This window comes from Arachis stenosperma, chromosome 6 (assembly GCF_014773155.1).
Source record: "Arachis stenosperma cultivar V10309 chromosome 6, arast.V10309.gnm1.PFL2, whole genome shotgun sequence".
Taxonomy (NCBI): Eukaryota; Viridiplantae; Streptophyta; class Magnoliopsida; order Fabales; family Fabaceae; genus Arachis; species Arachis stenosperma.
The window spans coordinates 13,079,768-13,107,182 of NC_080382.1; the positions used below are offsets into that span (position 1 = coordinate 13,079,768).

Consider the following 27,415-nt stretch of genomic DNA (forward strand, 5'->3'; position numbering starts at 1 on the left):
ATGCTTGCTGCCTGAGATTTGGAAACAAGAATATATATATATATATATAAGGCTTCAGAAGCACAAAAGTATACACGACATGAGAATCATTGGTTTATTTCATATGAAAAAAACTATAAAGAAAATGTGAAGACCTATCTTGTATAACTATATACATTCATTAATAAATTCACTGGTATCTCAGGGATTCAGTTATGATCTTCTTCCACTTGTGCAAGTTGAGTGTATGGGGTTCACTTCTTAATTCATCATGGCTGCCCACATGAAAAAGCATAATGATCATAATCCTGTTATGAAGGGAATTAATAAGATCAAAATAAGGGATTATATATAAAAAATTGAGTATATATTACAGTTCTTTTCAAGTAAGCCACTGAGTCTATGATTAGAGATAAATGTTGCTATGTAAGAAACATCTTACAACTTTATTAGAAAATCCAGAATGGTTACAAGCATTTTACATATCATTCTTAATGAATGCAGCTAAATAAGTGTATATATACATGAACACAAAATTGTATACTTGGAAAAACAGATCAGTTCTATATGCTCGTACCGCTTATCCTTGAGTTTTAAGGAACCAAAGACATGGTCGATGAACCACGACTGTGTTATCAGAGTGTGATTAATAGCCCAGATTTCACTCGCTTTCAGTAAAAACTATTACAATTTACTTTAGAGCATTCAATTAATTTCTTTTGATATTTCAGATATATATATTTCACCATTGTAAGCTTTAATTTTAGGTAGAATTTCATAACAGAATTGTTCATACATAGGATTGAAGATTGATCTTCTACTAAAGAACCTAATGTGAATGATAACAAAGCATCAATGGGTCACACTTTGTATTCTGTCACAACAGAACCCTATAATCTATCAACAATATTTTTTGAATTCTTAAATCCTAATCTAACATCGAAGAATAATTTGAACTGATTTGGGTGGGATGAATGTACCAAACTATGCTATAGTGCAAGACAAAGGTGACACATGAGAGTCTTAGTAGCAAACTACCACTATGGACTCTCTAGTCTCTCCCTGTAAAAATTGATTTAATTCAAATGGACTATTAGCCCATGTATCAGATATTAAACTGATAAGAACATGAGACAAATAATGATTATGCAGTTCTTATAGGTTGGAACAATGCGGCAATCAAGGTTATTAATAATATGATAAGAGAAATGATGAGAAAGGTTTAGGACCACCAGTCAAGTTTTCTACAGCAATTTTAACTGGTGTACAATCTTTCTCATGCTATTTACTTGATAATGCACCAAAAATACAACATCATTTTATAAAACATTACTATCACCATCATTTCATTATTGGCATACATATTGAGGGACCTTAAATCAATAAATACAATTCTAGAAAGAGAGAGAGTAACTGATGAGGTTAACAAGGGAAGCGAAGTTAGTCTTACATCGCTTGTTCTTAGCAAGACACGAGCGTTCATATAATCAAAGAGTGAAGGCAAAGGGCACGACCTTACTTGAACAGGATCTGTTCTATAGGCTCGTACAACTGTATCCTTGAGCTCTAAGGAGACAGGAACCGAAGTCTGGTTGATGAATCATGACCGTGTGATCAGAGCGTGATTAATGGTCCAGATCGAGTCCTCCTTGGAGGTTCCAATCTGTGGCAGTGGAGGATCGTTCTCACCGCACCAACTGCGGTGGGGTGGTCACACGGTTGTCTGACAGACCACACAAAACATTTTTTCTCATTACAACAAATTTGCAAAATGATTTCTTCACTCGAGAATTTTTTTTTTATAATTTTGAAAAAGAAAAAAAAACAAATAGACGTTTATTTTAGAGAAAGAAAAGGGGCTAAAAAGATATTATCCTTGGGGCTAAATATTTAGAGGAGGGATTGCACATTTTGATTTACCTGGCAACGGAAAAATAGAAAACCATTGGAATGGTGTTGAACTTGCATGGGGTCCACCATGGAAGCTTCGTTGGCGATGAGTCCTCTTGTCGGAACGGTAGTACAAATGAAGCAGATTGCGGTGGCAACTGGCAAGTCGAAACAAAGAAGCAGTTCCAAGTGTTTTTTTTTTTGTTTTGCTTTTGATTTTGGACACACAAATGCTTTGGTTTCTCATCAAAAGTATCTTCAGCACTGCACTACTCATCCAGGTGAGGGGGACTTGCCACGTTCAATGGGTAAGAATGGAATTTCCATCCTCTTAATGGAATTGCCACTGGATTCGAATTTTTCTCATTTTAAGCATTTTTTAAATAAATAATTTATTTATTTTTAAAAAATACTTACATTTTTTATTATTTATGTCATTACCATTGCTAATAAGATAAAAAATAAAAAAATAAAAAATACCATATAATCAAATTATTTTTGTAATTAAGTTCATAAATATCAAATCTGTATAACAAGAAATGCTTGTACATTGGACTGTCCTTTTAATATATGACACATTTATCTGTCATCTTATATGAAAATGTGATATTTCTACAACTTAATTTCTTTTAAATATGCAACATTGTTCAAAACTGAATTCAAAAGAATAATTGATATATACATACATACCAATCAAAATAGACTTAACTTAGTCATCAAAAAAAAAAAGACTTAACTTTCATGTTGGATGGACTTCTTTTGCCATCAGATGAACATGCTTCTTTGCATTCTTTAGAGTAAAAATAATTAAAAAAATAATTATTTTATAAGTAATAAACAATTTTTATATTTAGCAAACAACTAGTTTATTTTTGAGAATATATATTTAATATTTGATTATTTTTGTTATTTTTAAAATATTTTAAAAAATTATTTATCATTAGTATCTTTTAAAATTATTTTTGTTAACAATATAAACTTTCAAGTATTATTTTAATAGTTTACTATTTATAAGGCTGGCAATATATACTTTACCTGCAGATATCTAATCCAAACTATTCCCCAAACTATTCCGTTCAGATAAGGTTGTCTATCTAACCCGCTGCTGGTAGGGTATGAGTTCATATAATATAAATTATGTATGTAGTGAAAAATATGAATGTTGAACTCACAATCTTCTTCTTATAAAAACTTGAAATAACTACTAAATAATATTCTTATTCAATCTTTCTCTTATGAATACTTGAAATAAATAGTTTATGATTATATTATTTGTAGTTTTATGTTGGATTTCTTTAAAATTTTACTGTTTTTAATTTTAATTTAAACTTAATTTTTTATTTTATTAATATATATGAAATTTAGAATGATTGAATTTTATAAATTTTTATTTTTCTGCAAATATAATCAAGTAGAGTAGGATTTAGAATTTTAGAATGCGAATAAGATTAGGATTAAAAAATTCTCAACCCACGATGCAGGATAGATAGAGTTTTAAAAAAATTTTCAACCCGCAGATAAAATTAGGGTAAAATCCAAACCCTACCCTATCCTATCCATTACCTGCCCTAACTATTCAAAAAAAAAAATATTTCTCCATCCAAAAAACCTACTTTTTTTTTTAATGAGAAAAATATTTTTTCATAATTGAAAAACTTTTATAAAGTAATCAAAAAAACAGGAAATAGTTGCCACAGAAAACAATGTATGTCTTGTATACAACATCACTGTTATCTGCAATCTGCATGTACCATCTTTAGCCTACAGCTTGTAAAGTTTACAGGTTGTTGTAAGATAGAAAACCTGAAAACATTTAAACAAAATGAAAATTTACATTCCAATGTAAAAAAAAAAAAAAAAAAAAAAAAAAAAAAAAAAAAAATGAAAAAAAGAGAAGTCATTTTGGTATAAATCAAATTCCTCCATTACAAATGACCATTCCCCTTGTGCACAACAGTAGTTCTTTCATAACCAAATGACATCAACAAAAATGGGGGCCTTGCTTGCTTCTCTGCATTCCATGGCATATATGAAAATATCTGTGTTATGGTTACTAAGGAAAACATTCAGCTTCACAATAAGTTGCACCATCAAATATCTAGCTGATCAAAATCAATCGTGTTTGCGGAATTTCTTATCAGATCCTTCCGAACATCCACCTATTAAAAAGAAAATCAAGAAAGAAAGATTACAATAATAGAAGTTTATTGGTGATCTGTCATCTCTCTACTGATTTAAAAGGTGGAATCCAAACAATACATGAGATATCCATATGAAATAGTAAATAAAATCTAAGAGTAGTCAAGCAAGCAAATCATTCAAGCAATTTTAAGATTGGAGGTCATGGCAACAGGGCATATTAGTGACATTACCCGAGTACCCATAAGAGATGAAAAAACAATATTCGCTTCAGCTGCGTCCTCAACCGTTAATCGCTTCAATAGCCTGCGTTCTGGATCCATGGTTGTCTCCCATAATTGCAAAGGCATCATCTCTCCCAGCCCTGGATTTATAAACACGTAAAAGAATGTATATTACCTCAAAAAATATCATAAAACAATTTATTCCTGCAGAAAGGTTGGAACTTCATTGTTGAAACATCCAAGTCATATCAAGTTCAACAAATAGATTGCATAAGCTTCAAGAAACTGATAGTTTTTTATACCGTGCAATTCTTCAAATAATACATAATAAATTTATTCTCTTAATTCTTTTCAGTTGCTATACAAGCTTACAAACAGTTGTAATATACAAGAAGCATGAAATCAACATAACATTTCATCGTACCTTTGAACCTTTGAATGGTGTATGATGCATTTGGAGGAAATGTTTTCCGAAGTTTTTTAAGGTCTGCATCATCATAGCAGTAGTTTACTTGTTTTCCCCTTACAACCTGTTTATTTCAGTAGAGAGAGTTGAAAGTTAGCTTGATTGTATCTGATAGAGACAGGGAAGGCATTACATGAAGCAAAATTCTAGGCACACCTTATACAGTGGTGGGACACCAACATATATACACCCTTCATCAAACAAAGCTCTCTGCAATAAAGAAACAATGAATCAAATTTGATAAGTTTATTTACTTTTTTGTTCTCAAGTGAGATGAGTTTTATTTTTCTGAGGTGAAGTAGATTTCGCAGGCATTCCCTACATATTTACCTGATATCTAAAGAAAAATGTTAGTAGTAGCGTTCGAATGTGAGCACCATCTACATCAGCATCAGTCAATATAATGATCTTATGATATCGGAGTGCTTCCATCTTGAAATCTTCTCCCTGAACCAACAAAAACATAAGTTTAGTTAAATTGATGTATAATGGTTGATGATTCAGGTGCAAATGAACAACCATTTTCATTCTGATTTACTAGTTTTTATTAACATTTCAATCAATGTGGAATTTATTTGTTTTGATTCATTTACTTTTCCAATTCAGTGTTGAATTCATTAGAGATTTGACTTTCTATCAAATGGTTCGCAATTACTTTTGGTTCCCCTCTTAACTTAGACATTGATATCCAAAGCAGTTGTGGCCTTGCCTAATTCTAATATACCTTTATATCTGTCTTTGATTTCCTGTTTCAAAAATCTTTTCACACTTAATATCTATTGTTATTTAGTTTTATAATAGTGGCCTTCCAACTATTTGAAGACTGTCTTCACAATTTATGATTTAAACTTTAAGGTGTTTGCTCAAAATTAAACTTACAAGATTCTAATTACAAATAGCTAGCACTTTCTGGTGTTTTCACTTTTTGGATAAAAGAAACAAAATGTCATAATTGGGGCAGGTTCAAGTTAATTATTGAAGAGCCTCCATGAAACTGAATTTTATACTGCATTTACATGAAATGCAATACGTTCCGGTACGGGAACAGGCACACGTACGCAGTACATGTTACACCTTAGTTAAAATATTTTATATGGAAAATCTACTTATCGCGTTCTGATACACAGATGAATTGTGAATTGGTATGTCACCTAATTAGTGAATTTATGTAACTGTTATACTTGAAAAAGATCTGTTACTTTATTTTTCAGAGCATTTGTTCTTCTCTCCTTTACTTATTTTCTTTAACTCCTTCATTAACAATGAATGAATGAAACAGGAAAAGTTTTTACCTTCACTCCAAGGCCAAGACCGAGAATTAGATTTTGGATCTCTTCATTTTTGTACATTGCAGCTTCATCCCTCCTTTCAATATTCAGAATCTTACCTCTTAGAGGTAGAATGGCCTGCACCAAATACAATTTGATGGATATACACTTAAACAGCTACCAAAAATTTGAAGGAACAAAAAAGTTTCTATAAATGTAGCACCAATATATATATATATATAACAAAACAACTGCTTACACATGTCAGTAAACAAAGAATTCAACTCAGTTTAATTTCAGCTCATATAGTTGGCCTGTGCATTTATGTTCCAAGTTAAAACAATTGTTGTGTTTAGGAGCATGTTACAGATATAACAAAGCCGATCTCGTGCCTTCAAAAAAGAGTTGATCTTTATTATTTCAAACTTTCAAGGACTCCTAACTAAACAAGGTTGAAAAATGTTTTGCATATCAAGAAGTTATAGTTTTGAAGGCTTTCTTAAAAAAATTATATACCTGGAATCGCCTGTCACGCCCTTGCTTAGCACTTCCTCCAGCTGAATCACCTTCAACTATGAATATTTCTGCAATACATGGAAACAAGCACAGAAAAATTATCATATTCGATACATTTTGATATTAATTGGAAATAAGACCGAATTCACAACAACAACAATAATAACAGTAGTGATTGATAGGCTCTTGTAGGATAAATTCTAAGATGAATTTTTGTTCATTTTTAAAAGGAAAAAGTTAACTATGAGGGATAAAAATGCCGGTTGATGATATTTATTGGCTAGAAGATGCTTTTACAAATTTATCTATTTTTTCTATCTGTATTCAATTGATTATGTATACTATGTAAAAAATGTGTACATAACCAAATAAATTTTCAAGATCATTTGTAGAGATAAAAAGCAATTACATATATATATTCAACTGATATAATGTATAGATAATGCCAAATTCTAAAAGGTTTAGATCATGGAGATATTTCTTAATTCTTATCATTGAACTAGGTCAGAACCAAACAGAACAATCTTTCAAAATTCAAATAGATATTTATGAAGCATAATATATTCTGCAAAATGGAAGCATGCATACCACATTCTTCAGGATTTGTGGATGAACAATCAGCAAGCTTTCCAGGAAGAGATGAAGATCTTAATACACTCTTCTGTCTCACCAATTCTCTAGCTCTTTTTGCTGCAAGAGCTGCCTAATTAATCGATAAATTCATCATAGCAAAAGTTTTCTGGTTAAAATATGTAAAACAATGATATAAAGAAATCTAAACTTTTCTTTTATATATAGAGCAAAATAATCAGACTAACAAGTTTACAAAAGAGATTGTTACCTTGAAAGCATTAACAGCTTTAGAAAGTATGGAATCAAGAACATCTGGATGCAACTCCAAATGCTCCGAGAGATACTCTTGCATAGCTTGATCAACCACTTTCCGCACCTCAGGATTTCCCAATCTTGTCTTTAATAACAAAGAGAACAGTAAGAAAGAACTCAAATGAGGAGAGGAAAAACTTCAATATTCAAAAGTAACCCAAAGTCACAACTATGCATTCCACTAAAGTAATATCAAGTACCTTTGTTTGTCCTTCAAACTCTGGATTTGGGACCTTCACTGAGACAACACATGTTAGACCCTCTCTCACATGCTCACCACTTAAAGTAATATCCTTATCCTGGTAAGACAGGTAAACATTTTGTCACATCAAACACGACAAACCATCAAAAGCAACCTTAAACAAAGCACAATGACATAGATTCTGGCACTATATACTGTAATTCATAAATACAACAGGATTCCATCAGATAAAATCACAACAAGATATGCAAGGAATCTCATATTTCAGGAGAGTGAATAAGCATAACATCAAGGGAAAGAAGTGGGTGAAAAAAAATACTTGAGAAATACCTTGATAACTTTTGATTTCTTTCCAAGACTATTAAGTGTTCTAGTTAAAGAAGCCTTCATACCATCGATATGGGTGCCACCATCAATAGTGCGTATACTATTTGCATATCCCAATATAGTGTCTGAATATGCATCTTCACACCTATTGAAGAAAATAAATCCAGCATATTGATAAAAAGTAATACTGAATTAAAAAAATTGAATCATGACACAATTTATGGAACATATCTAGGCAACAAAAATCGTAAGAAGTGAGAACAATTGGGGGCTTACCATTGAAAAGCTATATCAATACTGATTCCATCTGTTTGTTTGCTAAAACTCAGAACATCGTGAAGAGCTTTCTGGAACAGGTCATTAGTCAATAATCACTTCAATAGCAATGAAGACATCTAACCAAAATAGAAAAGAAAGCAACAACAGCTAAGAAAGTAAATGAAACAGTTCAAAATGGACAATAACCACACAGTACAAAATAAAGTAAACAATATAAGACCTTATCAGTGTTAAGCCATTTCACATATTCAACCAAACCTCCAGCAAAGAAATATTCATTATATTGGATCTTTTCTGGATCATCATCTTCTTTCTGAAGTGTGATAGTAAGCTGAAAAAGATCAAGAAAAAGAGATAGTAAGATGCAGAGTTGAAGAAATCTTGCATGTTTATGAAGTGCTTCACTAAATCACTATATGTTATAATGAAAAGCAATAAAATTAAGACCTAACCACATAAAAAATATAAGCGAATGTTAAAAGAGAAACCTCAAATAAAAATGATTTAAATCAATAATTTCACCTTTGGGTTGAGGAAGGCCAACTCCCTAATGCGCCCAGCTATTGTGTTGTAGTCAAACTGAATAGCAGTGGTGAATACTGCATAGAAAAGTTTGCATTAAAGTGAAGCATACACAAGACTTCTGAAGTCTTAAACTTCAGAGTTAATAGACAAAACACAACCTACAAATGAATTAACATATAAGATTATATGAACCTTCTTTGTCAGGCCAAAATCTTATAGATGTTCCCTGACGATCTTTCTTTTCATCTGAAAGCACAAGGCATGTCAGAGTTGTTATTGGCTTTCCACGAGAATACTTTTGCTTGTATTCTAATCCATCACGCCAAACTGTTACCTCTAACGCCTGTGAAAGTAGATATCAAACAAGATTGTTAGATATATCAGCTAGTAACCTCTGACTCAAAACAAAAAATATTACAGCGACGGTATTATTTGTTAATATCTACATCTAGGTCAAAACGCATGGACAAATAAGGATGTTCCAAAGTGAGTGCAAATGTGATTCATAAAATTATGCATCTCAAATCTCCACGCAAATCTCAACAGAAGATTGAACTGGAATTTTTTTATTTTTTATTTTTAGGTAAAACTGCTAAAGGAAACATACCTCAGACAAGGCATTGACAACCGATAAACCAACACCATGTAAACCTCCTGAAACAGAGTACCCACTGTTGGCCCCGCCAAATTTTCCACCAGCATGCAAGACCTGATAAGTTTATAAGACAGTATATAATTGTGTCAAATTGAAAATAAGCAAAAAGATCAATTATAACATGTTAAAATGTACTGCAAAGGATAGCTGAAACTGCTAGACAGCATAAGGCGCAAATTTCAAAACCTCTGAACTTTATCTTTACGGAACTATACAGTGATAAAGTCTATTCATAATACATATCTAGAAAAATGAACAAGTCTATTGTCAAAATATGCTATATAACGATCAGATTCGCATCTCATGTATGTTATACAGTAAACAAAACAGATAATCAGGATAGGGAAATAGCTTGATGTGCCAATGGCGTTAAAAAGGCAAAAGTTTAATTCCTTCCCTTGAGCAATTGGACAATATGTTTAAAATATGAGAACTGTACCAAGCAGAAATCAACTCCAATTACTCAACTAAAGTTCGAACTTCAATTGGAGTACTAGAAATCAATTCTTTGATACAATAACATAACAAACTCAATTGGAATTTAAATGCATTGTATCAAAAGAAGCATGTAGCCTAGACCCTGTGGACATATTCAAAGAATAGTCATATGCATTGCAAACTTAATATTCAAGCATATGGAACAATACCGTCAACACTGTCTCCAAAGCCGATTTTTTTGTAACTGGATGTAAGTCGGTAGGAATCTGCATTCCACGAGTGAAATTAGTATGTATAGTTAAAAGCTCAAAATCACCCAACAGATAGTAAAAGTAGCTCAAATAGCTCAAAAGTCAGATTTAACTTTTCAAAATGGAATTACTTATTACAGTAGAAGCTTCAAGAGCTAAAAACATTGAAAAAGATGTACTGCAAATTTTAGTAATTCCATATGCACAATATCATAGCATAGTTCTTGATTAATATAGAAAGCAAAATCAGTATACTATGTACAACTAAGATTTATGAGTCCAAATTATACATCTAAAAGGACAACTGGACAAATTTCAGACTTCAAATTAACAATGCCTACTATCATGGTTAAAGAGCCTTGTGAGCACATAAGGTTAAGATATACTGTCATACAGAGCAATGAGAAAAATTAGAAACAAAGCGTACCCCACGACCATCGTCAGTTATGCTTACAGAACCATCCGATTGTAAAACAACATCAATCTTGGAAGCAAATCCAGCTTGAGCCTCGTCAACAGCATTATCCAAAATTTCATAAACCTAAGATGCACTCTGGTTCAGTCAGATAAAATACACCACAAAACTATCAAAACTGCTACAAATATGAAAGTACAAAGACGATACCAAATGGTGCAACCCACGCGGGCCAGTGCTTCCAATATACATTCCAGGTCTTTTCCTAACAGGATCCAAGCCTTCAAGTACCTATGAAAGTTACAACTATATTAAGCCTGTGCCACTTCCAAAGCATAGTTGGTGAAGCAACCCACAATAAGTGACAAGAAATACAGGCACTCAATTTTCTTTTCAACACAATAATAGCACATATCACTTCCAATATGCAGTTAACTAGTTTCATTAAATTGCATTATTAATCCAGATATGAACTAACTAAAAAAATACCTGAATTTGATCAGAACCATAAGCTTTTGAACTTTCACTCTTCTGAGAAGTTTCAGCTGCTGAGAGTGAAGACATATACGCCCTTGGTGTGACACCATTTTGCACCAAACGGAAACTAGGCAACTTTCCCAGCTGCAAACTCACCCTATTAAAACCACAAAATCTCTCATTACTTAATGTTACAGTGTTAAAACGCAAAACGAACCAACTCCTCATGGTTTAAATATTCAGCAAAACAAAGCAGAAGAAAAGGGCATTTAGAAAGCGTTTGTTGGGTTGTTTTTTCCCAACAAAAAAAAAAAAAACTGCGATTTTTTTACCATTAGCAACAAATTGGGGTACCAAGTTAATTGATATGCAAAAACATGTAAAGAAACAGAAAAAGGGGTACCTGGGTTTGAAGAGTGAAGAGTGAGAGGTGGAAAGAGAGAAAGACGAAGAGAGAGTAGCAGAAGAATGGGGAAGTGGATGGAAGTGAGGAGAAGATGCGGAGAATAAGCGAGAGGAAGCCATGAAGAAACGAAGAGTACGAGGAGGAGGAGGAGGAGCTGGGCGCAGAACAAAGAGAAGAAGCGCCATCACTCACAGTCAAAGTGACTCTGTTGCGTTCTCTGCGTCATAGAAATCAAAATGTAAACATAAACAATTTTTGGAGTTTGGACCAAGGATGTTGTTTTTCCCTCCTCTCACTCACTCTTTCTATCTTCAATCTTTATTTATTATTTTTTTCCCTCTATAAAGCTTATAAAATATAAACCCTACATTTTATTTTAGCGCATGTCACCTGTTTGATGTTTTTCCCTCCACAAAACATGAGCACCATTTTTTCCCTTAAAAGTGAAAATAAGGTTGCGTTTTACTCCTTATCTTAATTAAGGTACTTATATTAGGAACTCCAGACCCAAAAATCTAATTTTATAATTTCATTTAATGTCAATGAAAATAAGTGTTATTTTATTCAACATTTATATTCATTAACTTTTGAAAAATTTAACCGAATACTATTCTTATTTCCACTTATTAAGAACAATTTCCATTTTAATCACACCCTTTATTTAAACTCCTAGAACAATTTTCAACAATCAACAATACCACTCCCTTAGAAGAGTTTAGTGAGCAGTTATTTTGATAATGTGGCTGGCTATAATAAGCAAAACTTCAATCAAATTTTTGGACGGAACCATTTCATTTTTGGAGTCCAAATGACACTCGAAGCAATATGAATTAACTTTGAGGAAGGCAAGAAGCCATGTTCAGATACTTCCATACATCAAGTTGAACCATAAATTCTAAATTTCCTTTCTAATAACAGTATACAAAGAAATATACAAGGTAATGGTTTCCCTGAAAAACACAATGCAAGGTCCCTTCTTTACACACTACCCCCCGAGACAGCCAAAAAGCTTAAATAGAGGAAATACGGAAAAGGTAAAAAAAAAAATGATAAATCAACAACTCTATTCAGCACAGGGGGTAAGAATTCAAATAGATAACCCCTTTAGTCTCGTCATTCTTGCACAGGATCATGATCACAGCAAGATCGATTTGGTTAGAAGTTACGTGCACTCCTGAAACATAAATTGAAAAGTGTTGTGAATGAATTGCAAAAATGAAGCAACACTAGCAGAAAGGCAATGTCCAAAATGACCTAGGGAATGTTCTGATAAAGGCAACATCCCAAATCCAGTACTTCATAAATCAAAGCTTCAATAAACTGAAAATTATGCTTTTAAGTGTCAGCCTCTCTATTATCACCTTACCAAAAAACTAGACACAAAGACCCTCTGTTTCCAGTATCAAATTGTCTCAGGTATAACCTATTGTACTGTAATACATTTGTAACCAGAGGAGGCTGCTACCATTCATAAGAAATTCAACAAGTTGTCAGAAATCCATAGATTACTACAGGTTTCTTGTAATTTCATAATAATTTAAACAGATTAATTCATCACCAATGATGAGTGGTAATCATCTGGGTTCTTGTAACTCAGCAAAGCTTATCCTATCCGTTCATAGTTATAACAATGGTAAGCAAAAAACCTTAAATTTCTGGAAATAACCACAAGAATAAGAAAACACTATCATATCAGAGATAGAAAACTGACCTGGCAGAAATTGAATGCAAACTATGTACCGAGCCCCTAGGAGCACTAGATCGCCGCGTCCTTTGATCATTTTCCTTGCTAACCCGCATAGCAGCCACCTCCTTTTCCATGGAAGCTACTTCTCGACGCATTTTTTTGGCCTCGACTTCCATAGCTTTGTTCAATGTATCAACCTTCTTCGCCAACATCTTACAACCGTGAAACAACAAAATGAATTAGGAGATAAAAATGTTGAATCAGTAATCTTATTTAAGAAAGCAGATATGAGACCTCAATTGCATCATCCTTGTCTTTGAGAGACTGATCTTTCTCATGACAAGCTTTCCTGAGAGATACAACCTCCTTTTGCAGCATGTCATACAGCATTCCAGAAACATAATCTTCATGTTCTGCCTTAGTTTTTTCAATCTGAATGCCATTTGCACACTCTTCCTGCGTAGCAATTGTCTCATTTGTGATGGTCTGATCACTGGTGTTGGTTCGCATGTTATCTACCTCATTTGTATCTGTAGTTCGCCTCTCTCTCTCCAGAGATCTACTGCCACCATCAAACGATCTAGAAGAATGTTTTGTATGCTTTACTAACAGACTAGCACTATTTGATCTTAGAGACCCTAATTTTGGACTCAAGTTTTTCCTGGATAGATGTCCATTAGAGGAGGATAACATGGGGCTCTCACCACCACCGAAAGACTGACGTCGCGAATGCCCACTCACAATATTTCTTCCATCTAATATAATTTTAGAATTACCATTAGATGCTTTAATCCTTTCTTCCAAAACTTTGAAGCGCAATTGATATTTATCCTGTGAATCAATTGATGTGTTATGAAGAGACTAATAAAGAGAAATAAAGAGTTTGGAGTAAGTAATTAGTAGAACCTATATAACCTTCATTTGTGCTTCTGCTTTTGCAGCACGCTCAGCTACAGCCAATTTGTCACGTAGTTGTTGCATTTCACCCTAAAACGTAATGGAAAGTAATAAAGTTTATTAAAAAGAATAACCTATATGAATAGTGAGTGCACAGCCAATGCAGGTCAGAAGGTAAGGGGATATATAGAATAAAGAATACATCCTGGTACTCGCACTTGAGTTAATAATATGAAAACCCCAAATTGCCATACCTACTATGTTTGATCACGAATAATATTTCACTTACCCTCTTTAGTCTTTATAGCAATAGCAGTTAGTGATAATATGAACTTGGCATCACATATGCATATGATATAACCACAATGATAGCTAAGAGTAGTGTCATATGGTAATAGTAAAACTAATACATTTCTTGCACATACACTTGTTCTGCAAACATCAGTCAACTTGAGTATTTTACCAAAAAACACCCACATAAGTAAAGGACAAAGTAATAGGAAATTTCAGAAGAATTTACACTTTACATGCCTGAAAAAATCTTCTTTCTTCTAGCCACTGCTTTACAGGCATCACTTTGTCATTAGCATCTTTCCACTCATTTGCTACTACAGTGGCAACCCTGTTTGCAGTAACTTTAGCACGAGCTACTTCCCGCTCCAATACTTTCCTTTCCTCCTACGTCAATATAAAAGGTTAGAACTTATATGCAGATTAGAGCTTCCGCATAAGAATGAGTATGAAGAGTGTCAATAATTACATTCATCTCTAGCATTTTTCGCTGGTAATCACGGACAGCATTAGCAGCAGCCCCACCGGCCAACACAGCCTCTTCGAGCTCACGAACAGTTTGTGTTAGCTTTTCAACTTCCGCAACCTTTTGCCTATGCATTTTGTCCAGTATTTTGTTCTCCTCCTGACATAAGAACATGAAATAGTAAAATACTTCATTAAACATTGCATGCCAATGTTAAATACCCACGTGAAGAAAACAATAAGAATGAGGGGGAAAAGGCGGTTAAGTTAGTTAGAAAAGACAGTGGTAAATAGCTCCTTTGCCTTTTATTTACAGTTGAAGAATGAAAGAAAAGAGAGTTGAAGATGAAAATAGAGTGGGATCAGCTGATGTAACAAATAGGACAGCTGGAAAAATTAGTGGGGAGGGGTGAGTGAGGGATGAATTCTGTTATAGGAGAGAGGATTGAGAATGTATATAAGAGGCGTGAAGGGAATCATTAGAGGAAGGAAAGATTTAGGGTGGGAAGGACCTTAGGAGTGTGGTAGCCTCTCCAAGGCTACCTTATTCTCTACCATTCAGTATTTGGTTCTTCAATTAATTCATCACTCCAGCGCCTCTGTTTCTTATCCACTCTCTCTTCTATAATTCTCTTGATCTCTTCTTACATCTCCTGTTCTTACTCTGTTGCTACTGCCTAACCTTACAGCCACTCATTGATTATATAAACCATCTACCTTCAGACGAACATAAACATAAATGAAAAAGCATGAAGAACCTGGCATATTTCAATCTGTTTCATTAGCTCTTGGTTTTTATTTTGCAAATCATCAACCAGAGATGCTTTTGCCAAAGCAATCTGAACAGTTCTCTCAGCTTCAAGAAGTGCAGCCTCCTTTGATTTGGTTAGCCGGTCCAGTGCTCTGTTGTCATCCTGCAACTTTGCCACCTACAAAACAATAGAAGTGCATGTAAGTAACTTGATTCTGATTATGGAGCAAGATATCCATAAGATAATGAATAACAGAATAAACTATCACCCAATCCAATTGAATGAAAATAATAAATTTCCGAGTTACCCAGCAAAATGTACCTCGGTCCTAGCAAGTTTGAGCTCTGCCTCCAGAGGTGCGATAATGGCTTCAATAGGTGGCATTTCATCATCTTTTTGAGCAGCATGAACCCTTCTAAGTGTTGCTTCTGCAGCAAATTGTGCAGCCAATGCACCCTTTTTCTCATCATTGATTTTTTTTATTTCAAGGTTCTGTCAAACAGAATACATCAATAGTGACTAGAAATAATGGCAATTGAGAAGTGGAATAGCGTTAACAAGGCAGCAACTACTGTAAATAATGGTAATACCTTACTTTCCAGAAGAGCTTCAGTTGCTTTTAGCTTTTCATCCGCTTTGTTCAGCTCATCAGTTAGCTGAAATAATTAAATATAAAGGATGACATACATATATCACATCGCAGAAACTTACCCCGCAATTATACTTGGAGTTGGATAATCTAGTAAAATGGATATTTACAATAATGCATTCTTTTGCTTTGCAAAAATAATGTGTAGTAGTTGACTGTTTCCATGAAATACTAAATCATGAAAATCACATCAGGGTGCCTAGGTTCCTTGTAGTAAAATTCAGAACTACAATAAATTATAACATATACCAATACATTGGACCTTGTAATTTCTTTTGTACAGGTATCTTGATGAGACTAATTCACTAGTTGGGTATCAATTGAAATGAAAAAATTATAACATATGTTCTGGATACAGATTAAATTAATGATTCTTAATGTAATCTATTTTTGTGCAGCTGCAGGTATCTCTATGAATCTTAGCAATTTAAAAGAATAAAAGAATGGCTCTGCTCATCATCCTCCACTTGCAACGAGTACAATCCTCAAACTACAAAGAATACTACGATTGCATGCCATTTGGAGAATTTACTAGCATGAGAATGGGGAGAAGGAGAAGAAGAAGGTACCTCTTCGACGGCCTTTTCTCTAAGACGCTCTGAATTCCTCAAGGACTTGATTTCCGCGAGAGCCTCCCCCAACTCTCTATCTTTCTCTGCAAATGACACAACAAACAAATCAGTAAGATGACCATTTTCACAAATTCAATTTTAAAAAACCAATATAAAATATTACTAAAACTTTGACAAATTTATTCAAACCAGATTGAAAATTTAAAATGAGACCATTGCCATGAATAAAATAATCCATACATAATCCAAAACAAAAAAGGGGAAAAATACTATTCATGATTTCTGACTTCGTAATTATCATGATATTCGTCATTTTGCTAACCTTTTTTTCTTCCTTCCAAATGAACTATAATCTTGTAATAATTTCTATTTCGGGTGCATAAAAAACTATATAATTTGAGAGATGCAAAGGGAAAGGAAAAAACATATATCAGAAGAAAAAAAAATGATTCTGTCAAGTTGAAATGTTGAAACATGAAATTCAACCGGCATTTGCATCGAATTGTGCATGAACCGAATACTGGAGAGTAAGAAGAAGAAGGAGGCAAAATGACCTCGAAGCTCATTGTCGAGGCGAGTGAGCTCGACGCGAACTGGATCGGAACCGTGGAGGAGCGTGAGGAGGTCATCGACTTCGGAAGGAGGGCGGAGCGCCGCGGCGGCGGCGGAAGAAAGCTTCTTGGTTCGAATATGAGTAGTGTTGGCCATCACACGCAGCTCACAGATCTCTAGCGTCAATGGCAATGGCAATGGCAGCACCACCACTCCACTCTAATCCAATCCCTAACCTAATCACTTGAATTTCGAAAACAACAACCCTAACCACAATTTCAATTTCAGAAAAATCTCTGCGTGTGAGAGAGAGAGAAAGAGAAAGAGTGTGTCAGAAAGAGAATAACTGCGTTGGTGTTACTTGTTATCAGTTATTATAACAGTTTTCCAAGCACAGAAACAGAGGGAAGCGGAGTTAATCATACTTAGCTCATTAAGCTTAACAGTTAACAAGGATTTATTAGTAATTCTCTTTTGTTTTCTATTTCTTTCCTTTTAGATACTGTATTTCATGATGGTGACTGCCAAAGCGAATATGCAGATTAATGAAGAAATGTTATCTTATTTCCCTTCTCTATTATTTGTTAATTAAATTAAATTTTTATTTTTTAGCTTTTTTCTTTTAATTTCGGATCTTATCAATATGTTATGAAATTATTTATTCAAATTAATCATTATTTTAAAATAAAATAAGTATATTCCACTCGTAAAAATGTTACTGTAATTAGAATAAATTGAATTTATGTTCTTATAAAATATGGACCAACTCATAACAACTTGTACTACACTCCATTGATGTAGGATGGTTTCTCTTGTTTATTGGGTTAGATTTTCCCAACTAAAATTGCATTGATCCCTCGCCTATTTGAAGCATTGCATTTTTCTGTTTTGACCCCTCGCCAGTTTGAAGATTACTTTTTTTTTTTTGCTATATATGAAAAACCACAGTTTTTTTAATATTATAGAGGTTTTAACTTTTACATGATGACCTTTTATTTATGGGGGAAAAAAGCACCTATTTATCGTTCAAAAATTTATTTAGGTGATAAAATTTTATTAGTACCAATATTCTGTCATGATAATTTTATTTAATTCCACCATTAATTATTTTTGTTGGACTCCATTAAAATTTAGTTGATGTGTTAAATGTCACGACTATACGTACACGGTATAACACATGGCATATTCAACACGTGTAATATGAAACATAACTTTATAATATAATATTTTTCATACATGTAATACATCATGTAAACTTACTATACATCACTTAATTGAACAATGGAATATAAATCTAGGGGAAGAATAACGAAATAAAAATTTAAAATAAAATATCTGTACAGAGTCAAATTCCAAAACAGACCATACTTCCTTGTTTACATCCATAATAAATGTTATGATAAAAACGTAATTAGGAAGCAAAATAAGGGCAAAAGAGGAAGAGAGAAAGCGAGTCACAAGTGCACATGAAATGTGGGAAGCGTGACGTACACGTGTCAATGTCAGGACAAATTTTGAATCCAATTCTTCTCAACCCATATATAGTGCGTTTGTTGGTCCCCTTTTTTTTTTTTCAGATGCTTTTTTTTCCCTCTCATTATAACTCTTTTTTAAAATGATTTTGAGTTTTTGACATTAGATATTTAAGTAGGGGAAAATATCTTCTAGTAACTTTTTTCTCCGGATACTTATTCCTTAATTTGATTTTATTAATAAGAAAATAACTGAGAAAAACTGATTTTATTATTTTAATTAACTATAAAAATAAATAAATTCATATCACATTTTATATTAAAAGCTAATAAGGTAGTTACGAACGAAATATAATTTAAATGATATAATTTTTTCATATTCACTTAAATATTATAATTTTGAGTCTCATTTTTAATTTAAAAAAAAAAGTTAACAATATATTTTACACTATGATGCATCAAAATTAAACTCATCAGAACAATATTAGATAAGTAATAGTAGAGAATGCATAAGTGTAGAGCCCACAGGTGATGGGGAAATCTGATTCTGATTTCAGAAGTGAAATCCAAACTTTGTCTCATACATTCGTATGATTCGCTTCCCACGCATGTAACGTTTACGAGAAATGAAAATTACGATTCGAACTCACTCGTGTACATAGAAAAAGACTCGTTAACCCCTTATACTCTATTATTTATTGCCCTCTCCTATGCTATCTAAATATTTGGTCTCCAATTATTAAAGAAGGTTAAATAATTAATATTTAATTTCAAGGTATAAAATTTAATTAATTTTAAATAATATAAACTAAATAAAAATAGATATCAAGTATCAAACACTATAGAAGTGGTCTATTTATTTTTATTTATGCATTTTTGTGCATTTGTGTGTGTATATATATTATTATATTTTAGTGGTCTATTTATTTTTATTTATGCATTTTTGTGCATTTGTGTGTGTATATATATTATTATATTTTATATCAATAGTTTCGATTCAGAATTTAAAATTTAGAATTTAGAATTTAGAGTTTAGAAGGTAAATTTTAGAATTTAAAAAACGATACCTACGTTTTTCGAGCACATTAGCATTTGATATATATATATATATTGGGATTTCTGAGGGAAATTTAATGGGCTTGCCCATAACAAGATTCCAAATGTTTTGGAGTATTATATAAGCAGGAAAAAAAAAACATTGGCTACTTGCCTACTTCTAAAGATGTATTTAACGACATTTTTAAAATTTGGTTTAAAGAATTAGAACAACTATATATAATATAATATGTTATATGAATGGACCAAATTATTTCACCTTTAAATTATTTAGTGGATAATGCACCAAGTTGAACTCAATACATTATAAACAACAATAAAAAACAAAACATGAATGCTTGCGTATTACTCTAGTCTACTTGATAATCAAGTATTATAGTTTAACTAAATGTTAAGATATATATTTTTCATTTATGCAAAATTGTAGTATTTTCTATTAAATTTTTCACGGGTGTTACATTTTTTGTGGATACTTAAAACTCACCTCCACTCATATATTGGTTACCAGAATCTAACTAATTGAAGGATGGAATTGAATGATTTGACTCAATTCTCTTTTAACAAACCTAACCATGTTAGAGAGAATCTGGAATACCTTATGGCTTGTTGCTTTACATTGCTTGATTTAGAATGAACAAATATATGCTAAGATTCTATATTCTAAATCTAACACACACACTTTGCTAAAATATCAAGGTTCTATTTCTATAATACTTTTTCAGTGACCACTCATAGAAAAGTATTCGTGTGAAAATAATAGTTGAAAACCATCAAATAATTTGACCTGTTTGACTAAACTATCGCCTCAGCAATTATTCACCTGTATTTTGAAGTTGTTGGACATTTGACCACCAACAATTATATAGGCATGGATATTTATTATTTACATAATGAAGTCCAAATTTATGGTAAATGGAAAATTGTCATTATAACAAGGGTAGTAGATAAACTATGTGACTACAAATTGAGTTACTATTTAGTAAAAATTCTTTCAAGTAAAACAATAATTTAGACATACAAATATGTATATATACAAATACACCACCACTGCACACAGGTCCATAGAGGATTATATGTGCATATGTTCAAACCACAAACAATGAAAAATGAAAAATAAATAAAGGAGAGAGGGGCATCCCCTCAAATAAGCTTAAATTTCTGAAGATACAATGAGAAGCTGTACCCTAAAATACACAATACTACTCTACATTCCCCCCTTCAGATTCTATCTATCAAACACCTATTAATCAAATTATTGAGACTATTTTCAAAGCCACATGAAAACCATTAAAGGGAAAGGGTTCTACCACACCACCACTATGTGGAGAGATAGAGAGAGAGATTATAGGTGGAGAGAAGAAAAATCACATTATCTAAAGTACAACACCACAAGTAGAGATTCTAGAGATTCTCCTTTGTGAAGAGACACCAACTTCATGAAATGCAGGTGAGCCAATGCTTGAAATACTTCATTCCCTTGGTCGGGCAAGCCACAAAGAACTTAGAGCTCGCAGCCGCGAGAAATAATCACTAATCGCAAGGAGAGCTCTAGCTGATTGCCTAGTTGTCAAAATTCGAAGCATTTGTTGTAATGTTTGTTGCCGCAGATTATCAGCCTAGTTAACATGAAAAAAGAAGTTACAAGTCTATGGCATGTTTAACACTTTGGATCAGTTTTTCCTTTTAGTTTTCATGCAGGCCTATTACTTACTTCTAGAGAGGGTGAGAGCTTTAGCCCAATGATCTAAAATCATGAGTTTAATTCTCGGATACAGCCTTTTCACTTTGGTGGTAAAGCTAGACATCTAACCTCAGGCACTAGTAACCTACGCTCTCGTTTGAAACACCTTTGACCGATGCAATGAACTCGTGTTTTCTATCATCTCTATATATATAGTCTATTTTATTTTGAAGTATTTCTATTAGGAGGTTGCGAAGTGAGATATCGTGTGCATACTGCAAAATGACTTGCCTCAACATGCACATGCACACAAGCTGGAAATAGTCTCTCTTTCACTAAAAATGGAAATTGAGAATACACTCAATACAGGCATGAAGATTCTATGTTCACCTATTCTTTAGTTCTAGCCTCGTGACTTTGGAAATTTGGAAGTAGAAAAATGGAAAGTGGACAGGAAAACAGGTGGATAATTGAAGTTACCTGGCGAAGAAACCCTTCGAGAGTACCGAGCTTTCCCATGGCCATAGCCATTTGCCCCATATAGTTTGCTACATTTCCTGAAGAGCCTGATGGGTTGGGTGCACCATTCGCCAATGTCTCAGCAAGTGATTGCTGCAATGCATCCATTCCCTGAGACAATGCATCTTCGGCCTGCTGCGATGACTGCTGCAAGTTGTAGATGCCCATCAATTGTTGCTCAGTTAATGGCTCCAGTTGATTTACAAGAAGCTGCAGTATTGTCAATCCAGTTTAAGGTTAGCCAGCATAAAGTTTAAAATATGTCACCACGTTGTCATTTCTAGAACAGAGAAGTTCCTTACAGATCTTGAATTTAACTACCAATGACTTTAAAGAACATAGTTTCTATCTATTTTGAATTGTTTTTCTTTCACTTCATATTTTATATCCTGCAGGGTAAGGAAGGTTATTGGTGTGGAACCATACATTGTTAAAGTAGTTTCAGAAAGAATAATAGATAGATGGTAACAACAGAGTTGTAACAATTGCCACATTTCCGATAAGGTCCAAAATGGCCCTTTTAAACATGTTCTGTTTGTTAATCTTCCATTAGATTTGTGGAAAGATTTTTTCCAATAGAGAGTAATAATTACAACAGAGCATAGAAGGTTTACTATACCTCTTTCTGTCCATAATCTAAAATGAAGAAAAATAAGTGCAAGAAATTTCTCATACAACCACCCAAGTTTAGACATCAAACGTTAGCTTGTTCATTGGGGAAAAAACTTTTATGTATACATTAAGAATTAAGATGATATTAGCTGGACATGTACGAGTATTCAACAAATCATAATTCATAATAATGTTTTACCACACGTATACTTCATGCGTTGATCTCTTTTTTTTTTGGGTAAGGAAACTTCAGCATATTATAAACCAGGTAAAATGAAAAATCATAAAACAACAGTGTATCACAATATGAGAAATCCTCACTTTAAGAAGCTCGGATGAGCGAAAGCCTCCGATCCACATGAAACACCTCTCAGCTGGAGTCTTCCACATCCCTGAAAGAATGTGGAAAACATCGGCTTTTGCAGCAATACCTTTGAGCCTGAAGATGTCATCGAATTGCGTCATGAAATTGTCGACAATAGTACGAAGTTCAATATCTCCAGCATGAGAATTTATTGCAGCCCTTAGCTCATTGGTTTGCCTATTATGCTCTTCCAACCATCGTGCATACTCTACGTCAAAAGCCATAGCACCTACAGACCAAGAAGATTAACAAATATGACTTATGGTTTGAAACACATAATAAAAGCTTCCGAAAATATACAAAGAAAACATATGCATTGCACAAATTTAACAAAGCTCTGCTTCTAACTATGCTTAGTACAATTTAGGCATAAGAAAATTTCGTCTCAAATAGAGTGCTTTTGCCAAAACCGCACAAAGCAATTGTTACCGTGGCTCGATTGCTTGATAGTTGATACAATATCAATAAGGCCTCTCCCAGTAAAAGCTATACATATAAGCTAATTTGAGGACATTAAATTCTTAATTGAATGTGAAGCCATACATTAGCAATTAGAGTAAAAAAGCATAACATTGTCAGAAAATTACTACAAGTTTTAACTATACAATTTCCAAAAGTAGTTTAAATACCATTTCCACTCATTGAATGGGTCTGATCTCCTGAGCTTGAAATAAATATTCCCTGCAAAAGATTAGTGACCAAATTGTATTATGTAATGTTGTAATTTCATTATCGATGATAGTTGGGAAAGGGGAGGGGGCACAAGTATCAAATTTTGAAAAGGAGATGGTAAATAAAGCGAACAACCAAACCTGCTGGCGGGCTCGCTGCAGCTCCTGCTCAAGTTGGGTCAGTTTCAGCCTACTGCTCTCTAATTGTTGCACATATGCCTGATGAATGGAAAGAAGAATTAGAAAAACAAGAAAAAGTGGCATGTAACAAGGTCAAATATGACAAATTTAACAGGTCTAAATAATAGGACAATGATGTTATAAGCAACTCACCATTATATTAAAGAGGTTTTAACAGAAGGAACCATTTATAAGGTCACAAGATAAATACAAAAAGAACCTACCTTTTTCCTCAACCGGCTTTTTCTGGCAGCCTCACGATTTTGAGCAAGCCGCCGTAACGTCTGAATGAATACACAATAACTCAATCACTACATAGCAACAAAACCATGTATTCCTTAAAAAAGCAAAACCTTATGTAAGAGATGAAAACTCACATATAGTTGTTTTCATGTGAAGTTGATAGTTGAGAACCATTAGATGACAATTTAGTCAAACTTGTCAAAACATCTAGCAGTTCTCAACTATAAACTTCACATGAAGACAATTATATGTGAGTCTCCACCTATGTAAGAAAGTTATTGTTAGAACCTTTTGATCTGCTTTATCTTTTGATCTTTCACTGGATTCACCCCTTTCAGGCTGCAAAGAAACACCAGAACCATATTCCACCGTAAAAAAAAAAGAATGCTTTCATGTCTTAGAAAAAGAATGCTTTCATGTCTTTGATATGTTGAACAGAGTAAAAATTATTCTTGAATGTCACATCATAACTGACACGGCATTCAATTAGTTAAACTCCAGATGCAGAAAAACTGTATCATGAAAGCAAAAGAATTACCATTTGATTTTTATCTTCTGTATCATCTGTTGAAGTATCTGTCCTAGGGCTTGCATCTGCCATGTTGGACTCTCCCCAGTTCTCACGATGACCAGCAGATGTCGAAGCCAGATTTGGTTGCGAATCCTTTTGTAATGACAACGTTTGAGAGCCAGCAATTGCTGCAGATATGTTTATATCCGAGTTTGCAATTGACTGCATCTTATATGTAAGATAAGAATGTCAATTGCAGCAATTCACAGTGCTTTTGGATTGATATTTATTCTTGGAAACTCATAACTGCGTAAAAATAAGAAATTACCTTACTTAAAGCACCAAATTGAACATCAGCACCTAGAGCTTGGCTATTTGATTTCAGTTGAAGTTGATTAAACAATGGATCTGAAAGATTAAAGAAAGGGGGGGACAAAAACAAAAAAGGGTAATAGAAGTTTGATTAGGTACCAACAGCCAACAGCCAACAAAAGAGTTTGCAATTCTATCATTATGTTCTCCCCCAAAAGAAGAGTTTTCTGTGAGTAAACCATCATATTTTGCTTTCATTTCTAGTAATTTCATTCCAACAACAATCCTACATCATTGCTTTCAATGTCATACTTGAGAAAACACATATTTCTTTAGGATAAATGAAGACATATAGATTTTATTATGAATTAGTAAAGTAGAAATCAATGAAGGCCTATGTTAATTATAACAATATTGGAATTTGAGACAACCATAGGAGAAAATATATTCATTTGGTTTCTAATATAAATTGTATATTGTTAGGCATATATGGTAGCAAAAATCACTAAGAACCATATCAACATCTTACAAAACAATTGAAAGTAATATTGCTCATAACAATCTAGTTAGTACAGAAGCCTAACAAACAAGCATTAAGCACTGACAACAAAGTGCTGCATAAGAGAACAAGCACCTTGGCATGTCATACAAATGTGATTCGACAGGATATGATTCCTGTCTCAAAAACACAACATTGGCATGCATAACAATATAAGCAATGGAAGTAAGAGTTTCAAGTTACTCAAAACACAAGCAACATACTTCTGCTAAGATTAATGGCATCCTCAACGCGAAATCCTAGAGACTGTTCAAGGTTTCCAAATTCAGAAATTCGAGAAGGAAGAACATTAGTTGCATCAATGCCCCTGCAAAACCAAAATCATCACAACGTTACAACAAGCTAGTTAATGCATATCCAATTATCTACACAAGGTCCAGAAAGCCAAGAAACTAATTATGGCATCCATGTTTCCATCTCTCAAGAAGAAAAGTCAAAATTGAACACAACAAGGTCTAAAATCAAATTCAAGAGAATATTTAAAAACCAAAAAGCATAACAATCATTTAAGCAAAGCTGAAGCCAGCACCACATGTGCACACACACAAGGGAGAGTGCATAGTTTCAAGAATTGAAATAAATTGTTATATTCTGTTTCTGTAAGGATCAATTATATAATATTTAAGGAAGTGAAAGGGTGTATTTGTCACCACTAAGGAATCCCCCAGCAAAATACAAAGTAAAATCAAATATACAAAGAAACTTATGATCATCTTCATTCTCCAAGCTTTCCTCTGCACAGTTGCACATAAGGCCTAATTTCGACATCTCAGTTCTCCCAGAACATAACCAATTTCTTCTACTCATTCAAGAGTTATACCAGAATAGCATAATTGCCACCATCAAACCACAAAATTGAACCTTTTGACACCAAAACCAATTACCAGAGCAATCAATCAATAGTGAAATTATCATTAAGCAGAAAACAAAAGAGACAGGAAGGCCTGAAAGATTTACATGGAACTAGAAGAAGAAGGCATAGGAGGTGGAGGAGCGTAACTTGGCATCCCGTTGACAACGTTGTTACTGTCCCCAGTGCTGCTAACGTTAACTGTTCTAGCTCTACTACCCATCAATAACCATGCTCAGCTCAAAGACCATCTTATCTTCGCACAAAACCGCAATCCAAGGATGCCCCTCAACTATTTCACAAAGCTCACAACTTTAGTCAAATCCCAAAAAGAAAAAGCTTTAACTCAGCTAAAAATTCTTCAACAAGAAAAAACCACAACTTAAACATGCTTCTCTGATCAAGCTAAAATTCCAACAACAATCAAAACAGAACAGGTCAACAAAATTGTTGAATAACATGAGCAACAAAGTAAGACTTCTGAAGGGGAAAAATAGTAAAATAAAAAAACATAGCATCATCTCCGTACAATCCACTTGAAAGTTGAAACAAGGACAAAACTTTGAAAACAAAAGAGAAAAAAAAAATTAAATTTTGAAAATTAAAATTGAAGGCCCACCTCCTAAAAACTAAGCTAAACAACACAAGCTTGAAAAAGAGAAGCTCCCCATGCTTGGTATTGAAAAGGGTAAGAACAAAAAAGCGATCTTTGCACGAACTCAGTGGGTAGAAATTGAAACTCAAAAAGAAGAGGAAAAAAATTTTTGAACTTTACACATACCCAGAAGAAGAAAAAAAAAACGATGGAATAATAATAATCTCTCTCTCCCTCTCTCTCTCTCTCTGTGCAGAGTGCAAACCCTAACCAGTGGCAAGTTGACGATAAATACCGAGGACTTTTTGACTTTTTTGGATTGAATGAATGGAAATGGCACCTTTAATATTTTTATTATTTTATTGTTAAACTATTAATGATGTTACACAGTACAATTTCGTGTTTAACCCTGCAAATAAAAACAAAAACAAAAACAAATCATGATTCTTTCCATTTTAATTTTATTATTTTATTGCTTTTACCCACATATTCAAAGAGGAGAATCATGTCAGCAAGTTGATCTTTTCTTTTCGGTAGCAATTATTATTTATGATTATTATCATTGTTATTCATTCATTCATTC

At 33.4% G+C, this 27,415-nt stretch overlaps 3 protein-coding genes, 1 long non-coding RNA gene, 1 other non-coding gene and 1 pseudogene across 7 annotated transcripts; 1 reads left to right on the forward strand and 5 right to left on the reverse strand.

The window, feature by feature from the left end:
* Nucleotides 1-17: 17 nt before the first annotated feature.
* Nucleotides 18-2,156, reverse strand: LOC130936019 (uncharacterized). Its single transcript, XR_009068028.1, has 2 exons — nt 1,430-2,156; nt 18-287 (listed from the first exon to the last, which is right to left on the reverse strand). It is a non-coding gene; the product is annotated as an uncharacterized LOC130936019 (long non-coding RNA).
* Nucleotides 949-1,168, reverse strand: LOC130936996 (U2 spliceosomal RNA; annotated as a pseudogene).
* Nucleotides 1,489-1,712, forward strand: LOC130938698 (small nucleolar RNA U3). Its single transcript, XR_009069853.1, has one exon. It is a non-coding gene; the product is annotated as a small nucleolar RNA U3 (small nucleolar RNA).
* A 1,590-nt stretch (nt 2,157-3,746) lies between the features above and the next one.
* Nucleotides 3,747-11,640, reverse strand: LOC130932668 (DNA gyrase subunit B, chloroplastic/mitochondrial-like). The gene is made up of 21 exons (XM_057862057.1): nt 11,340-11,640; nt 10,949-11,093; nt 10,670-10,750; nt 10,472-10,585; nt 10,003-10,059; nt 9,308-9,409; nt 8,893-9,043; nt 8,698-8,774; nt 8,396-8,506; nt 8,173-8,243; nt 7,900-8,041; nt 7,568-7,666; nt 7,324-7,452; nt 7,071-7,185; nt 6,483-6,550; nt 5,991-6,104; nt 5,029-5,145; nt 4,855-4,908; nt 4,657-4,762; nt 4,242-4,372; nt 3,747-4,028 (listed from the first exon to the last, which is right to left on the reverse strand). Exons 1-21 carry the CDS (start codon nt 11,525-11,527, stop codon nt 3,960-3,962), a joined length of 2,241 nt encoding a protein of 746 aa, XP_057718040.1. The 5' UTR covers nt 11,528-11,640; the 3' UTR covers nt 3,747-3,959.
* Nucleotides 11,641-12,126: 486 nt separating this feature from the next.
* On the reverse strand, nt 12,127-17,608 carry LOC130935577 (microtubule-associated protein 70-1-like). The gene is made up of 11 exons (XM_057865378.1): nt 17,210-17,608; nt 16,653-16,738; nt 16,025-16,090; nt 15,756-15,926; nt 15,441-15,611; nt 14,687-14,842; nt 14,458-14,604; nt 13,945-14,016; nt 13,324-13,860; nt 13,054-13,241; nt 12,127-12,516 (listed from the first exon to the last, which is right to left on the reverse strand). The coding sequence occupies exons 1-11, from the start codon at nt 17,361-17,363 to the stop codon at nt 12,498-12,500; spliced, it is 1,767 nt and encodes a 588-aa protein (XP_057721361.1). The 5' UTR covers nt 17,364-17,608; the 3' UTR covers nt 12,127-12,497.
* Nucleotides 17,609-20,689: 3,081 nt separating this feature from the next.
* On the reverse strand, nt 20,690-27,156 carry LOC130933414 (transcription factor TGA2.3-like). 3 transcript variants are annotated; one of them, XM_057863026.1, is made up of 12 exons: nt 27,019-27,156; nt 26,345-26,529; nt 25,591-25,694; nt 24,845-24,924; nt 24,544-24,744; nt 24,294-24,344; nt 23,987-24,046; nt 23,724-23,801; nt 23,541-23,592; nt 22,869-23,140; nt 21,897-22,145; nt 20,690-21,351 (listed from the first exon to the last, which is right to left on the reverse strand). In XM_057863026.1, exons 2-12 carry the CDS (start codon nt 26,458-26,460, stop codon nt 21,205-21,207), a joined length of 1,410 nt encoding a protein of 469 aa, XP_057719009.1. In that variant the 5' UTR covers nt 26,461-26,529; nt 27,019-27,156; the 3' UTR covers nt 20,690-21,204. The 3 variants fall into 3 exon arrangements, with proteins under 3 accessions (XP_057719009.1, XP_057719010.1, XP_057719008.1); XM_057863027.1 differs by having other exon boundaries at nt 24,544-24,738; nt 26,857-27,116; XM_057863025.1 differs by having other exon boundaries at nt 26,857-27,116.
* Between the last annotated feature and the right edge of the window lie 259 nt (nt 27,157-27,415).